This window comes from Trachurus japonicus, chromosome 24 (assembly GCF_045865225.1).
Source record: "Trachurus japonicus isolate A0001 chromosome 24, Traja_1.0".
Lineage (NCBI taxonomy): Eukaryota > Metazoa > Chordata > Actinopteri > Carangiformes > Carangidae > Trachurus > Trachurus japonicus.
In genome coordinates this window covers 6,530,832-6,546,809 of record NC_140930.1, presented here as the reverse complement: position 1 = coordinate 6,546,809, position 15,978 = coordinate 6,530,832, and the positions used below count along the sequence as shown (strand labels likewise).

Sequence of the window (15,978 nt, the reverse complement as noted above, 5' to 3'; positions counted from 1 at the left end):
TGTGACCTTTGTGTTCTTTGTCTTGTTGATGCCAAAACAGAATCATCTAACCATTAAAAAGACAGTCTTATCTCTACTAGAGACCTGTTCCCTCATAGACGAATCTGTTCAGTGAATCTGATGGAAAGAAACCGGTTCAATTCAGATCATGGGGGAGATATAGAGAGTCAGACCAGGTCAGGCAGCTTGTCTGCTGATCATCCAGGTATCCTGAACAGTAATGAGACCTAAATCATGTGTCATTGTATTGTATTGTGTCCTACTGAATTATTTTTAGCAATGTAGGTAGGATGCAGCAGCAAAGACCAGACTCTCCTGAACCCAGCGGTGTGTCCTTGAAGAGTGACGGGTCTATGGGTCGTTATTATGACCTTAAAATTGGACAACCTACTGATGGAAGGTAAGACTTTTAAAACTGAATTTTGTTATTATCAGTCTGTCTGTCCTCATGAGAGGAATCATGTCTCGAATAATAGACACTTCACTACTGACATAGCAAATAAAACTTCTCAACTCAAATCATCATTCTACTATTAGGCCTACATTCATATTCTATTCTATGTGGATATTTCAATTACATTTTTTGCTGGAGTCTGAAAATCTCATGCAACATTTCGATCAAAATTCATTTTTCCAAATTCATTTTGTCACCTGTTTGTATCAGGATGCAGCAGCAAAGATCAGACTCTCCTGAACCCAGCGGTGTGTCCTTGAAGAGTGATGGGTCTATGGGTCGTTATTATGACCTTAAAACTGGACAACCTGTTGATGGAAGGTATGACTTTTAAAAGTGAATTTTGTTATTATCAGTCTGTCCTCACAATAGGAATCATGTGTCGAATAGACACTTCAGTACTGGCTTAGCAAATAAAACCTCTCAGTAAACTAATATCATCATTCTACTATTACATTCATATTATATTCTATGATGACATTTTAATTACATTCTTTGCTGGAGTTCAAAAATTTCAGGCAAAATTTTGATCACAATTCAGTTTTCCAAATTTATCTTGTCACCTGTTTGTATCAGGATGCAGCAGCAAAGACCAGACTCTCCTGAACCCAGCGGTGTGTCCCTGAAGAGTGACGGGTCTATGGGTCGTTATTATGACCTTAAAACTGGGCAACCTGCTGATGGAAGGTATGACTTTTAAAACTGAATTTTGTTCTTGTCTGTCCTCATGATTAGCCTGGCTCTCGCCAGACCCTTGTAGTTCCGCAAAGCTACGCCAGAGGCGCTACGCTCAGCTTCGCACAAGGGTCTGGACTCGAGGCCAATGCAAACTTCTTCCCCGGAGCAAAAAATAATGAACCAATCAGGATCGCCGGGCGGGACTTTCTGAGGTGTGACGTAGCGCTGAAGCGACTGTTTGAGTCAAACAACAATGGCGGCTCGCAGTGAGTGGCTGAAGTAGCACGTCATTCAAGATAACGGACAAGTGGTTTATCCAATCACATACAAGATTTTTTTACAAGGCCCCGCCCTCTGAAATGAATCGCCTATGGAGCAGTCCCAGACCCTTGTGCGGAGCTCAGCGTAGCTTTGCGGAACTACAAGGGTCTGGCGAGAGTCAGGCTACCTCATGATAGGAATCATGTCTAGAATAATAGACACTTGAGTACTGATTATCTTTATTTTATCTTATCGTATTACCAAACTAGATAAGTTGTTTTTTCCTCCACAGAGTTCAGCACCAGAGCTCAGAGGTCCATAGTGTTGAATTTCCCTCCAGGGGGATGAATAAAGTATTTTTCTATTCTTTTTCTATTCTACAGTCAGCAGTCTGCCCAGCTCCATCAACCAGACCTGGACTCTATATTTACGGTCTGTACATGTATAGAGTCTATAGACTATAAATAAGTTACTGTTTAAATAGATCAACCACAGAATAAATATTAATTGCCAAAATATAATTCAGGTAGTGTATATGTCTTGATTCTGCTCTGCTCATGAATCGCATGTTGTGTTATATGTAAATCAAATGTGCAGTTTATCATCTGTTGTCTGTTAACAGCTGCTGGAGGAGAACATTGTCACTTTTGTGAAGAACGAGCTGAAGAGACTCCAGAAGGTCCTGAGACCAGATTACCCAGAATGCTTAGAGAAACAAAGGGATCGTGATGATGTGTTGAATGGTGAGGATGAAGAGCAGAGGAGCAGCAAACAGGCATTTCTGAAGATCACAGTGAACTTCCTGAGGAGAATGAAGCAGGAGGAGCTGGCTGACTGTCTGCAGAGCAGTAAGAGGATTTCTATGATGCTAACAGGAAATGGAGCATAAGTAGTCAAAGTATTTTTGAAATTAATTTTTGGAAAAAATAAACAACATACTATTAAGGCTAAAAAAAAAAATATGTTAGGGTGTCTTTTTTTCTGAAGGATTTCCTTTGTGTTCATTCAGGAATCCATGCTGCATTTTGCAAAAATAAACTCAAATCCAACCTGAAGAAGAAGTTCCAGTGTGTGTTTGAGGGGATCTCTAAAGCAGGAAACCCAACTCTTCTGAACCAGATCTACACAGAGCTCTTTATCACAGAGGGAGGGAGTGGAGAGGTCAATGATGAACATGAGGTCAGACAGATTGAAACAGCATCCAGGAGACCAGACAGACCAGAAACAACCATCAGACAAGAAGACATCTTTAAAGCCTCACCTGGAGGAGATGAACCAATCAGAACAGTGATGACAAAGGGAGTGGCTGGCATTGGGAAAACAGTCTTAACACAGAAGTTCACTCTGGACTGGGCTGAAGACAAAGCCAACCAGGACATACACTTCACATTTCCATTCACTTTCAGAGAGCTGAATGTGCTGAAAGAGAAAAAGTTCAGCTTGGTGGAACTTGTTCATCACTTCTTCACTGAAACCAAAGAAGCGGGAATCTGTAGGTTTGATCAGTTCCAGGTCGTCTTCATCTTTGACGGTCTGGACGAGTGTCGACTTCCTCTGGACTTCCACAACACTGAGATCCTGACTGATGTGACAGAGTCCACCTCAGTCAACGTGCTGCTGACCAACCTCATCAGGGGGAAACTGCTTCCCTCTGCTCACCTCTGGATAACTACAAGACCTGCAGCAGCCAATCAGATCCCTCCTGAGTGTGTTGACATGGTGACAGTGGTCAGAGGGTTCACTGGCCCACAGAAGGAGGAGTACTTCAGGAAGAGGTTCAGAGATGAGGAGCAGTCCAGAGAGATCATCTCCCACGTCAAGACATCACGAAGCCTCCACATCATGTGCCACATTCCAGTCTTCTGCTGGATCACTGCTACAGTTCTGGAGGAGGTGTTGAAGACCAGAGAGGGAGGAGAGCTGCCCAAGACCCTGACTGAGATGTACATCCACTTCCTGGTGGTTCAGTCCAAAGTGAAGAAGGTCAAGTATGATGGAGGAACTGAGACAGATCCACACTGGAGTCCAGAGAGCAGGAAGATGATTGGGTCTCTGGGAAAACTGGCTTTTGAGCAGCTGCAGAAAGGAAACCTGATCTTCTATGAATCAGACCTGACAGAGTGTGGCATCGATATCAGAGCAGCCTCAGTGTACTCAGGAGTGTTCACACAGATCTTTAGAGAGGAGAGAGGCCTGTACCAGGACAAGGTGTTCAGCTTCGTCCATCTGAGTGTTCAGGAGTTTCTCGCTGCTCTTCATGTCCATCTGACCTTCTTCAACTCTGAAGTCAATCTGCTGCCAGAAGTTTCCTGGAGGGCTAAAGTGAAAAAAAACATATGTAAAACAACATATTTCTATGAGAATGCTGTGGACGAGGTCTTACAGCGTCCAAACGGACACCTGGACTTGTTCCTCCGCTTCCTCGTGGGTCTCTCACTGGAGACCAATCAGACTCTTCTACAAGGCCTAATGTCACAGACAGGAAGTAGCTCACAGACCAATCAGACTCTTCTACAAGGGCTAATGTCACAGATAGGGTACTGGTCACAGTCTAATCAGATAGCAGTCGAGTACATCAAGAAGAAAATCCGTGAGAATCTGTCTCCAGAGAAAAGCATCAATCTGTTCCACTGTCTGAATGAACTGGATGATAGTTCTCTAGTGGAGGAGATCCAACAGTCCCTGAGATCAGGATGTATCTGCCCAGATAAAATGTCTCCTGCTCAGTGGTCGGCTCTGGTCTTCATCTTACTGTCATCAGGAGAAGATCTGAGTGTGTTTGACCTGAAGAAATACTCTGCTTCAGAGGAGGCTCTTCTGGGGCTTCTACCAGTGGTCAAAGCCTCCAACAAAGCTCTGTATGTAGATACAAAACTGATTAGGTATGCTTAATGTTTTATTTTTGACAAAACATTTTGTTGGTGTTAATTACTCTTCATTCTCCAGACTGAGTGGCTGTAACCTCTCAGAAAGAAGTTGTGAAGCTCTGTCCTCAGTCCTCAGCTCCCAGTCCTCTACTCTGAGAGAACTGGACCTGAGTAACAACAACCTGAGGGATTCAGGAGTGAAGCTGATTTCTGCTGGACTTAAGAGTCCACACTGTGAACTAGAAACTCTCAAGTAAGTATCAAGTTATTTGCTACAAAGGCAACAACATTCAGTGTTATACATGTTATTGTGGCACAGCAATGTGTTCTTCAGTATCTGGATAGTAGTTATAATGTGCATCTAATGGCCCCATCTGTTGCCTGGTTATGTAGGTGATGATGGCTTTCATTTATTTCACAGAAAACTGTGTTTATGTGTTCAGTCTCTCAGGTTGTCTGGTCACAGAGGAAGGCTGTTCTTCTCTGGCCTCAGCTCTGAGCTCCAACCCCTCCCATCTCAGAGAGCTGGACCTGAGCTACAATCATCCAGGAGACTCAGGAGTGAAGCTGCTGTCTGATGGAGTGGAGGATCCACACTGGAGACTGGACACTCTCAGGTATGGACAGAAACTCTCTCACTGTTTTCACATGGGGAAACGTCATCTCCAACAACAGTTCATAAGGCTTGTTACATTTTCATGTTTCCAGAAACCATCAGTCAGTGCTAATCTGATTATGTTACTTCCTGCAGGTCGGATCATGGTGGGAAACAGATGTTGAAACCTGGTTGGAAGAAATGTGTGTATTATTCATTCATGTCAACAAACATCACTTTGTTCATTGCTCTACTCACAAGATATATTTAAGTTTTTAGTTCAAGATTGAACGAACAAGATAAATAAAAACCATCAAATGAGTCATGTGATAAACTGTGTTGTGTCTTGTTCTCTTCATCAGATGCCGTTGAACTGGAACTGGACATGAACACAGTGAACAAAAACCTCAAACTGACCAACAACAACAAGACAGTGAGATGTGTGGAAAATGATCAGTTATATCCTGATCATCCAGACAGATTTGACTGCTGTCAGCTGCTATGTAGGAATAAACTGACAGATCGTTATCACTGGGAAGTTGAGTGGAGAGGATCGGTTGAGATCGGTGTCTCTTACAAAGGAATCAGAAGAAAAGGAAACAATGCTGACTCTTGGTTTGGAAAGAACGATCAGTCCTGGAGTCTGAGCTGCTCCAAAGATGATGGTTACTTTGCTTGGCAAAACGAAAGGGGAATACCAATCCCCTGTCCGCGCTCTTCTAACAGAGTAGCAGTGTATGTGGACTGTCCTGCTGGCACTCTGTCCTTCTACAGTGTCTCCTCTGACAGACTGATCCACCTCCACACCTTCAACACCACATTCACTGAACCTCTGTACCCTGGGTTTGGAATCTGCTCATTGGACTCCTCAGTGTCACTTTGCAGGTTGTAGGGAGGAGGTGATGTGAACCTCATGTGTAGGAAACAATTATATTTTTCATGTAATTTCATGAAATAGTTTATTGCTACAAATGATCATTTAGTGCAATGTTGATTTCTATAATATTATCTACAGTGATTTTGAGTACATATGCAAGGATAATGTGCACACATGCTAATATCACATATCGAACACCTCCTGGTCACGGGACTGTGCAACAAAAATACAACCATTTTGTGTTCTGTGTGTCATTGTGTGTGTTATGTTTTATTATTTAATGTGTCGTGTGAAGAATATGATGGTTTTAGAATCACTGCTATGACCACGAACATTTGTTACTCAGCTGATAACTTAGGAAACTGTCAATGTTCTCTTTGACTTCACCAATGAAAAATAAAAAATTTGAACAAGTTTGAAGATTTAACATGATATTATTATTTTTAAATCAGTTGGACAACATGCATCACTTTTTAACGTTTAACTTAACATTAACCAAACTGAGGTAAATTGTGATTCCATTACAAGATAGTGCATGCTTATATATTTTAATAGATGAGCTGACATTCTAGCCCAGTGTTTTTCAACCTTTTTTGAGCCACGGCACACTTTGTTCATTAAAAAAATCCCGCGGCACACCACTAACCAAAAATGTTAGAAAATGACACAGTGCAGCCTAATGCAGTAAATATAATACACATTATACACGTCTCTTACAGTGTATTTAGTTTGTTCTGACTCAGTAATGGTCACTGTGCAGGCTTCTGCCACTACACTCATTGACATAAAAAAAAGTCCTATTTTATTAGCCAACTCTGCCAGACAGTCACTATTGCAGACACAGATGCTCAACAAAGCCTTTTTTTTTTAGCTGTCAATCAACTCATGGGAGCTTGTCAACACATGCACACTTCCACTCGTGCCTTCAGCCATATTTCACAGCAAACATGAGAGGACTTAAACTTATGCTGTGCACTCCCTGTGATAGAAAGTCAGAACAAACTCTGAGTGCAACCTGCAACGCGTGCTTCACTCTGCCTGGTCGCACATCTCGCGCTCTGGAGCACAGTGCGCGCGCCTGCAGCGCTTCAGATCGGTTCAGTTCTATTTTTCACGCGAGCCGCGAGCGAGAGCGCCGACTGTCAAGCTGGATAGACCAGATCGTACCAGACAGGAAGTCGGGCACAGAAAAGGCGAGAGAATCCGGTCAATTTTCAAAATAAAATAATTAAATGATGATTAATTAAGTTGTTGCTCGTCCGTCTATACATATTTGACCGTTGCGTCTGCACACGAGACACACACACATGTTTAAAATGACGTGTGTGTGTGTGTGGAAAACCGAGTGAATACGAATAAGGACGGTGCCCCTAAAATAAAAAAGGAGGGGCTCTCAGCCGGCTCCCCGTCACTCACCTGCAGCTGCACAGACGAGCAGAGGAGCGCTCCGCTGGCGTGGATGAGCTGCAGCACAGCGGGAGCAGCGCGCGTGTGTTATAAAAATAAAAAACAAACAAAATGAGACTGGCCGGTCGGCACGAGCCTAGTCAAAGACACTCGATGGAGTGCTGAATCTCACTCGTTAACGGTTATAATCGCTTATGAGCGTCGGTTATCGGTCTGAAAAAAAAAAATCAAAATTTGCATCACTAGTTTGGATCAATTAGCCTAAGTTAAATTTGGTGATTTTCCACGGCACACCTGGCGAAAGCTCACGGCACACTAGTGTGCCGCGGCACAGTGGTTGAAAATCACTGTTCTAGCCAATGAGTTCTGTACTATTGGTTGGACCAGATCCATCTTTTCATTAAGTCCACATTTTGAGTTCAGTTACAAACTTGTACATTTTTATCAGTGTGTCTTGATAAACATATTAACTATAAAGATCTTGTAGCTTTAGTATAACACCACTAGATGGCGCCTTTCTTGTTTTGGTGAGTTGTATCTGGAGTTGAGAGATGCAGGGAGCCAACCACGGATGTATTATATTGTAATAGACCCATGGAGTCAACATGTGCAGGTTGTACTGTCTGTGTTCTACTTTTCATGACTGAATATAGCACTGTGGAGACCTGGCATTGTATGGGCAATGTTGCATGAAGTGTGGATATCCCTACTTCCTTGTCCATCCACTCTGTGAGTTCAGAGCTATTGCTAACTGCAATTGTGGCAAGTCATCATCTACCTAAACCAGTCCACATTACAACCTCCTAATACTCAAAGCCTCATGCACAAATACATAGATTTTAAATAAGGTGGGCATACAGGAAATTAATTTCAGAAATTATGTTAATTCAAACTCACTCTGTACACGCCAAGGCTTATAATTAATGTGCTCTCATTATGATCATCAGCGACAAGCTAGTTTGCCCCTGAGCAATGTCCAAGCAATGGATGGACAAGTGCCATAGAGATTCGTTTGAAAGCTCTGGTTTGTTAAAGTTCCTTACAACACAGAAAACGCTGCTGCCATGATAATCTAAGCAGTTCTGTGTGAGAAACCTCTCTATATTTTTTAAAAAGCGCCGGCGCCCTTCTTTTATTCGTATAAGCGGAGGAGGAAGAAACATGAGGGAGCAGCTGTTGATAAGGCTCCGACAAAATGGCCTCCGTGTTTTCTCTCTATGGTCATGTTGCCATGGCATTGCCAGACATCCGAAATTAAATCACCATTTTGCCTAGCTCAACAAAGCAGAGATTCTGCCAATTTGTCCAGCTAAAATCGGGTCATAAACCACCTCAAGTCATGCAAGTATATGCCAAACCTTGGTCAATTACCTTGCAGAAAGTAGAGGGACACATAAAGGAACAGTAGCTACTGCCAGGAAACTGCATACTTTGGAGTGGATAGACAAGTTTTGATGTCATCTTTCCATTTTTTTGTACATGGACTTTGTAGTTATGGGGGTGTGACTTGTCCTCAGCTCACACACAGACACCAGGACTGGTGAAGGAGAGGGAGCACCATCTTCGCTCCTGATGTTTCTTCTACACATGGAGGAGGAAAGTGTTTGAAGGTCGACCTGCAGGGAGTTCAGCAGGTGAGAATCTTACCTGAGAAATCTGTAAATATCGGTATCTGAACAGGATTACAGTGGTCACATTGTCTTGTATCACTGTGAAACTGGACAGTAAAATGCGACTGCATGCTCATTTGCTGTTTCAACTATTTGCTGTTTTTTGTGCAAGTATTGTTAATAATCTGACTCAAAATTAAAGTTGTGTCTATCATTGTTAGACAAACAACAATTGCAGTTCAATTCAGGTTAGATTGTTGAGGAAGTATGTCAGGAAAGTCAGAACTGGTCTGACAGCTAAGATCAACTATGTCCCAGGTATGCTGCTCAGTGTTTGTGCCATGTTACTGACAATAATTTGAACGAATGTGTGCTGTGAAGTGAGTTCTGTCGTGATGTGTGAAGATGGCAGCTCTGCTATGAATGAGTGTGAGGAGGACACAGAGGAGGGAGTCCTTCCCTCAAACACCACTCTGTGGAGGAAACATGAGTGCCGGACGAAAGTTAAAAGGTGAGATGAGGATTTTTAACTGTCCATGACTCTGTCAGAGTTCGGCACTCACATCATTATTCACCGTCAAAGCTTCGTTTGTTGTGTTGAAGTCTTGGGCAGCAGCAAAGACCAGACTCACCTGGACCTGATGCCAGCTGTGTGTCCTTTAAGACTACCCGGTCTGAAGTTCGAATTATTGTGTTCAAAGATGGAGAACAGTCTGATAGTCAGAGGTAAGGTATTTTTTTGCCAAAGTTTGTTGTCAAACATATTAAATACAGCCTTGTATCCCCAGATCTGAACATTTATTGTGTTTCACTCAGGGTCCATCCTCAGACACCAGTCTGTCATTCACTCAGCAGTGTGTCAAAGAGAAATGAACACTTAAGGACATTTAACACCAAGATGCAAGAAAAACATTTTGACAAGTAAGTTACATTTTCAATGAACTTCAAAACATAAAAACTCTGAATGAATTGTGTGTTGCTGAGATCCGACAGTTTATTCTACCAGGATCCACTATACGGGAACTCAAAACATTAATCCCCTCCATTCTCCACTCCAACTTTTAATCGTGTCATTGCAGGTTTAAAATCATCATATTTTCTCCACAGAGTTCACCAGCAGATCTCGGAGGTCCATAGTGATCACCATCAACCAGACCTTGACTCCATATTTATGGTCTGTACACACACATTGTTACTGTCGAACTACGTCAACGACAGATTAAATGTTGAACTTCCCTTCAGGTCCTAACAGTCTCCATGTTGCTCTGTTTAGACCAGCAGACCTTCAGATTGATACGTGACTCACTTGTTGTCTTCAGTTTAAATTATCAGTCTATCATCTGTTCCAGTTGCTGGAGGAGAACATTGTATCTTTTGTGAGGAATGAGCTGAAGAGAGTCCAGAGGGTCCTGAGACCAGATCACCCAGAATGCATAGAGAATCTGGGACATGATGATGAGATATTGGATGGTGAGGATGAAGAACAGAGAGGAAGCAGCAGAGAGGCATTTCTGAAGATCACAGTGAACTTCCTGAAGAGAATGAAGCAGGAGGAGCTGGCTGACTGTCTGCAAAGCAGTAAGAGCATTTCTCTGAATATTTTACCTTGACAAGGTGGAGGCAGTTACATCATATGGACAAAAGTATTGGACCACCTACACACTAAACCTGCCTTTCTACAAGATTTTTTGAGTTTATCTTTGGGAATTTCCTCCCATTAATTCAGAAGACTATTTGTGAGGTAATGTATGGATATTGGGCAAGAGGTCCTGGCTCGCAATCTCCGTTCCAGTTGATTCCAAAGGTGTCTGGTTGGGTGTAGGTCAGGGCGCTGTGCAGGCCATTCAAGTTCTTAACACCCAACTCACCATGCCAACCTACTATACTTGTTTGAACCTTGCTTTGTGCACTATGGCACAGTCATGTGGGATCAGAAAAAGGCCTTTCCAAAACTGTTCCCACAAATTTGGAAGGATAGAATTGTCCAAAATGTTTTGGTAAACTGAATCATGATTTCTCTTGGAACTAAAGGGCCTGAAAAAACAACTCCATAGCATTATGCCTCCGCCAAGCTGCAGTTGGTACAATGGAGCTTGGCAGGTAAAGCCCTTCAGGCATTTGCCAAGATTTGCCTAGACTCAGGTTGCCAGATTGAGAAGCATGATTCATCACATACCATGTTTTCACCACTCCAGAGTCCAGTGGTAATGTGCTTCACTGTCCATATGATGCCTGGCATTGTGTTTGCTATGAAGATCCTCTGAATGAAGTGCCTAAATCCAGTGATTAGGAGGTGTGTTCCATTACTTTTGTCCATATACGACGGTATGTTTATAAAGTCATTCTTTAGGGGAATGAAATATTGAAAGTATAAAAATACCTTGATTTCCTCTTTGTTCATTCAGGGACTCATGTTCCAGTTTGTCAACGTAAACTCAAATCTAAGCTGAAGAAGAAGTTCCAGTGTGTGTTTGAGGGGGTCTCCAAAGCAGGAAACCCAACTCTTCTGAATCAGATCTACACAGAGCTCTACATCACAGAGGGAGGGACTGGAGGGGTCAATGATGAACATGAGGTCAGACAGATTGAAACAGCATCCAGGAGACCAGGCAGACCAGAAACAACCATCAGACAAGAAGACATCTTTAAAGCCTCACCTGGAAGAGATGAACCAATCAGAACAGTGATGACAAAGGGAGTGGCTGGCATTGGGAAAACAGTCTTAACACAGAAGTTCACTCTGGACTGGGCTGAAGACAAAGCCAACCAGGTCATACACTTCACATTTCCATTCACTTTCAGAGAGCTGAATGTGCTGAAAGAGAAAAAGTTCAGCTTGGTGGAACTTGTTCATCACTTCTTCACTGAAACCAAAGAAGCAGGAATCTGCAGCTTTGATCAGTTCCAGGTCGTCTTCATCTTTGACGGTCTGGATGAGTGTCGACTTCCTCTGGACTTCCACAACACTGAGATCCTGACTGATGTGACAGAGTCCACCTCAGTGAACGTGCTGCTGATAAACCTCATCAGGGGGAAACTGCTTCCCTCTGCTCGCCTCTGGATAACTACAAGACCCGCAGCAGCCAATCAGATCCCTCCTGAGTGTGTTGACATGGTGACAGAGGTCAGAGGGTTCACTGGCCCACAGAAGGAGGAGTACTTCAGGAAGAGGTTCAGAGATGAGGAGCAGGCCAGAGGGATCATCTCCCACATCAAGACATCACGAAGCCTCCACATCATGTGCCACATTCCAGTCTTCTGCTGGATCACTGCTACAGTTCTGGAGGAGGTGTTGAAGACCAGAGAGGGAGGAGAGCTGCCCAAGACCCTGACTGAGATGTACATCCACTTCCTGGTGGTTCAGACCAAACTGAAGAAGATCAAGTATGATGGAGGAGCTGAGACAGATCCACACTGGGGTCCAAAGAGCAGGAAGATGATTGAGTGTCTGGGAAAACTGGCTTTTGAGCAGCTGCAGAAAGGAAACCTGATCTTCTATGAATCCGACCTCAGAGAGTCTGATATTGATATCAGAGCAGCCTCGGTGTACTCAGGAGTGTTCACACAGATCTTTATAGAGGAGAGTGGCCTGTACCAGGACAAGGTGTTCTGCTTTGTCCATCTGAGTGTTCAGGAGTTTCTGGCTGCTCTTCATGTTCATCTGACCTTCATCAACTCTGGAGTCAATCTGCTGTCAGAATCCCCCAGAAGGTTCAAACTATTAAGAAGCCTTTCTAAAGCAAGTCATTCACTCCCATTTACTCATTTTGACTACCCGAGCGCTGTGGACAAGGCCTTACAGAGTCCAAATGGACACCTGGACTTGTTCCTCCGCTTCCTCCTGGGTCTTTCACTGGAGACCAATCAGACTCTGCTTCGGGGTCTAATGTCACAGACAGGAAGTAGCTCAAAGACCAATCAGAAAACAACCCGCTACATCAAGAAAAAGCTTGTTCAGAATCTGTCTCCAGAGAAAAACATCAACCTTTTCCACTGTCTGATTGAACTGAATGATCGTTCTCTAGTGGAGGAGATCCAACAGTCCCTGAGATCAAGACGTCTCTCCACAGATGAACTGTCTCCTGCTCAATGGTCAGCTCTGGTCTTCATCTTACTGTCATCAGAAAAAGATCTGGACGTGTTTGACCTGAAGAAATACTCTGCTTCAGAGGAGGCTCTTCTGAGGCTGCTGCCAGTGGTCAAAGCCTCCAACAAAGCTCTGTATGTAGATACAAAACTGATTAGGTATGCTTAATGTTTTATTTTTGACAAAACATTTTGTTGGTGCTAATTATTCTTCCATCCCCAGACTGAGTGGCTGTAACCTCTCAAAAAGAAGCTGTGAAGCTCTGTCCTCAGTCCTCAGCTCCCAGTCCTCTCGTCTGAAAGAACTGGACCTGAGTAACAACGATCTGAAGGATTCAGGAGTGAAGCTGATTTCTGCTGGACTGAAGAGTCAACACTGTGAGCTTGAAGGTCTCACGTAAGGATCACATTATTTGCTGCAAAAACAACAACATTCTGTGTTGTATTATTGTGGCACAGCAATGGCACTGCAATGTCTCCTTGAATATCGGGGTAGTAGTTGGGTGGCTATGGCTTTGGTTTATATCTATATTGTGTGTCCAGTCTGTCAGGTTGTCTGGTCACAGAGGAAGGCTGTTCTTCTCTGGCCTCAGCTCTGAGCTCCAACCCCTCCCATCTCAGAGAACTGGACCTGAGCTACAATCATCCAGGAGGCTCAGGAATGATGCTTCTGTCTGGACTGGACGATCCAAACTGGAGACTGGACACTCTCAGGTATGGACAGATGGACAGAAGCTCTCTCAGTGTTTTTTGCTAGTCAGCCCCAGCATTTAGAAACTTAATGTCCATCAGCAGTCCATGAGGCTTGTTCAATGTTCATGTTTTAAGAAACCATCAGTGATAGTCTGACTATGTTTATTCCCACAGGTTGGATCACGGTGGGAAACAGATGTTGAAACCTGGTCTGAGGAAATGTGTGTATTATTCTTCATTTATGTACAATCATTCAGATATTTTTTGTTTACAGGGATGCAGAGCTATAATTTTTAGAGATCTGTTCAGTACTAAACTAACAATAAACCTATGTCAAATTATAAACTGCAGCTGTGTTGTGACTTGACCTCTCTATCAGACGCCTGTGAACTGGAACTGGACACCAACACAGTGAACAAATTCCTCGAACTGTCTGACAACAACAGCACGGTGACGTATGTGACGGTGAAACAGCTATATCGTGATCATCCCGACAGATTTGAATGCTATCAACTGCTGCTGAGGAATAAACTGGCAGAGCGTTGTTACTGGGAAGTTGAGTGGAGTGGCTGGCTTGAGATTGGTGTCACTTACAGAGGAATCAGAAGAAAAGGAAACAACGCTAGCTGCTGGTTTGGAAGGAACGACCAGTCCTGGAGTCTGAGCTGCTCCAATGATGATGGTTACTCTGCCTGGCACAACAACAGGGGAATACAAATCTCTGTCCCTCCCTCCTCTGACAGAGTAGCAGTGTATGTGGACTGTCCTGCTGGCACTCTGTCCTTCTACAGTGTCTCCCCTGACAAATGGATCCACCTCCACACCTTCAACACCACATTCACTGAACCTCTGTATCCTGGGTTCAGACTCTGCAAATTTTACTCCACAGTGTCACTTTGCAAGCTGTAGGAAGGGAGTCCACCTCCTGTGTCAGAAAACATGGCTCCACCCCAAAGTATTTGACATTTATCAAAATCGTTGTGTCCAGTATTAGTTTCCATCTTCAATACATTTTTCACAAAAATTGGTGAGCAGTTAGCTATTGTGACTGGCTAGTGTTTTTCCAGAAGCAGTTAGCCTGCCAGGTGCGCAGCAGTTCAACAACTAGCCGTGTACCAAAAACAATGCAACCCCAACAATTACCCCTATACAAGTTTTGCCGATACATGCTCCACAGCAATGCTAACAGTCAGACAGCTAGCTACAGTAGCAATTTCTGAACAAATTCATAATATAAGTACAGTAACAACAATTTAGCCAATGTTATCGTACCTTTGTAGCTGGACAATAATGGGAGCAGATGTCTAATATGTAAATATCAAGTAATTACTCATAGAGGAGAAGAAAAGTCAGTTATATCCTGTGACTACACACCATGAAGGCCTTTAGATTAAGCTGGTAATGACACTGACAGAACCAAAGAAGATATTGATGAAACTGGTAATGACACTGATGGAACCAGTGAAGATAGGCCTAATGATGGAACTGGTATGTCACCGACAGAACCAAAGAAGATATTGACGAAACTGGTAATGACACTGATGGAACCAGTAATGACATTAATGGAACTGGTAATGACTTTGATGGAAATGATAATGAGAACCAGGAACGACTTGGAGTGATTTTAGCTGGAAGTCACCTTGATCCGTCGTCTCCGTGTTCAGGTCTCATCTTATCTTTCTGTCAGAAGTGTTAGTTCAGTTGAATAACTAGTTTTTTCAGTGGAGAAAATTCTTTATTGTCTTAGCTCACATGTGGGCGGTGCCAGTGTGTTTATGTGTTTAAAGTGGTGAGGACCGACTTTTTAGCTGGAAAGATTCACCTACATAAAGAAGTAATTCAAGATGAATAACTGGTAATAGTAATCTGTTGAATGAAATGTTTAAATTTCCTTAAGAAGTTAAGTTTAATAACCCAGTGTCAATTTCTATGAAATAACCTGTAGAGGATTTTTAGAGGTGCTCAACAATATGTATGTATGAACTTCTGTATCCTCAGTTTGGGTCTGGAGAGAGATTGACGGTGTGAACATCATGGCACAACTTGTAACTGTTTCTGTCATATATAATGTGTACTGTGTGAAGAACATGCACTGCTGTGAACACTAACACTGTTACTCAGCTGTTGCCAGTAGGTGGTGACAGCGACAAACAGATGGTATTGATATGAGCAGTGCTGCTCTGAAAATGTGCCAATAACAAGTAATTTATGTTTTTAAAATAAAAGCCGTTCTCTTTGATTTCATTAATAAAGAATAAACGTTTTGAATTTTTAATATGTGAATATGTGGCTTTTTTTGACAGCACATTTCCCTAACTGAGGTCAGAGACACACACAAGAAAAATATTGTAAAATTTTTTTTTTACTAAAAGTATCAAAGGGGAATATGCCCAGAGCTGTATATTTTATTGTGCACTTGCTTCTGGTGGGAATAGTTTAATAGACAACAG

The 15,978-nt window shown here is 42.9% G+C and overlaps 1 protein-coding gene across 2 annotated transcripts; it reads left to right on the top strand.

Moving 5' to 3' along the window:
- Positions 1 to 293: 293 nt before the first annotated feature.
- Positions 294 to 14,470, top strand: LOC146961262 (NLR family CARD domain-containing protein 3-like). 2 transcript variants are annotated; one of them, XM_085770301.1, is made up of 12 exons: positions 294 to 400; positions 665 to 775; positions 1,031 to 1,141; positions 1,777 to 1,825; positions 2,016 to 2,241; positions 2,403 to 4,251; positions 4,340 to 4,513; positions 4,704 to 4,877; positions 13,059 to 13,232; positions 13,379 to 13,549; positions 13,703 to 13,749; positions 13,908 to 14,450. In XM_085770301.1, exons 1-12 carry the CDS (start codon positions 354 to 356, stop codon positions 14,435 to 14,437), a joined length of 3,663 nt encoding a protein of 1,220 aa, XP_085626427.1. In that variant the 5' UTR covers positions 294 to 353; the 3' UTR covers positions 14,438 to 14,450. The 2 variants fall into 2 exon arrangements, with proteins under 2 accessions (XP_085626427.1, XP_085626428.1); XM_085770302.1 differs by lacking the exons at positions 294 to 400; positions 665 to 775; positions 1,031 to 1,141; ... (3 more) ...; positions 4,340 to 4,513; positions 4,704 to 4,877 and adding exons at positions 9,145 to 9,260; positions 9,353 to 9,475; positions 9,857 to 9,923; positions 10,099 to 10,327; positions 11,155 to 12,970 and having other exon boundaries at positions 13,908 to 14,470.
- Positions 14,471 to 15,978: the final 1,508 nt, after the last annotated feature.

Bases quoted from the DNA above. Each gene is read 5' to 3' on its own strand.
- LOC146961262 (XM_085770301.1), top strand. From the start codon at position 354: ATGGGTCGTTATTATGACCTTAAAATTGGACAACCTACTGATGGAAG. The intron at 13,550-13,702 runs GTATGGACAGAT...TTATTCCCACAG, and splicing joins TGGAGACTGGACACTCTCAG to GTTGGATCACGGTGGGAAAC. The intron at 13,750-13,907 runs GTGTGTATTATT...CCTCTCTATCAG, and splicing joins GAAACCTGGTCTGAGGAAAT to ACGCCTGTGAACTGGAACTG.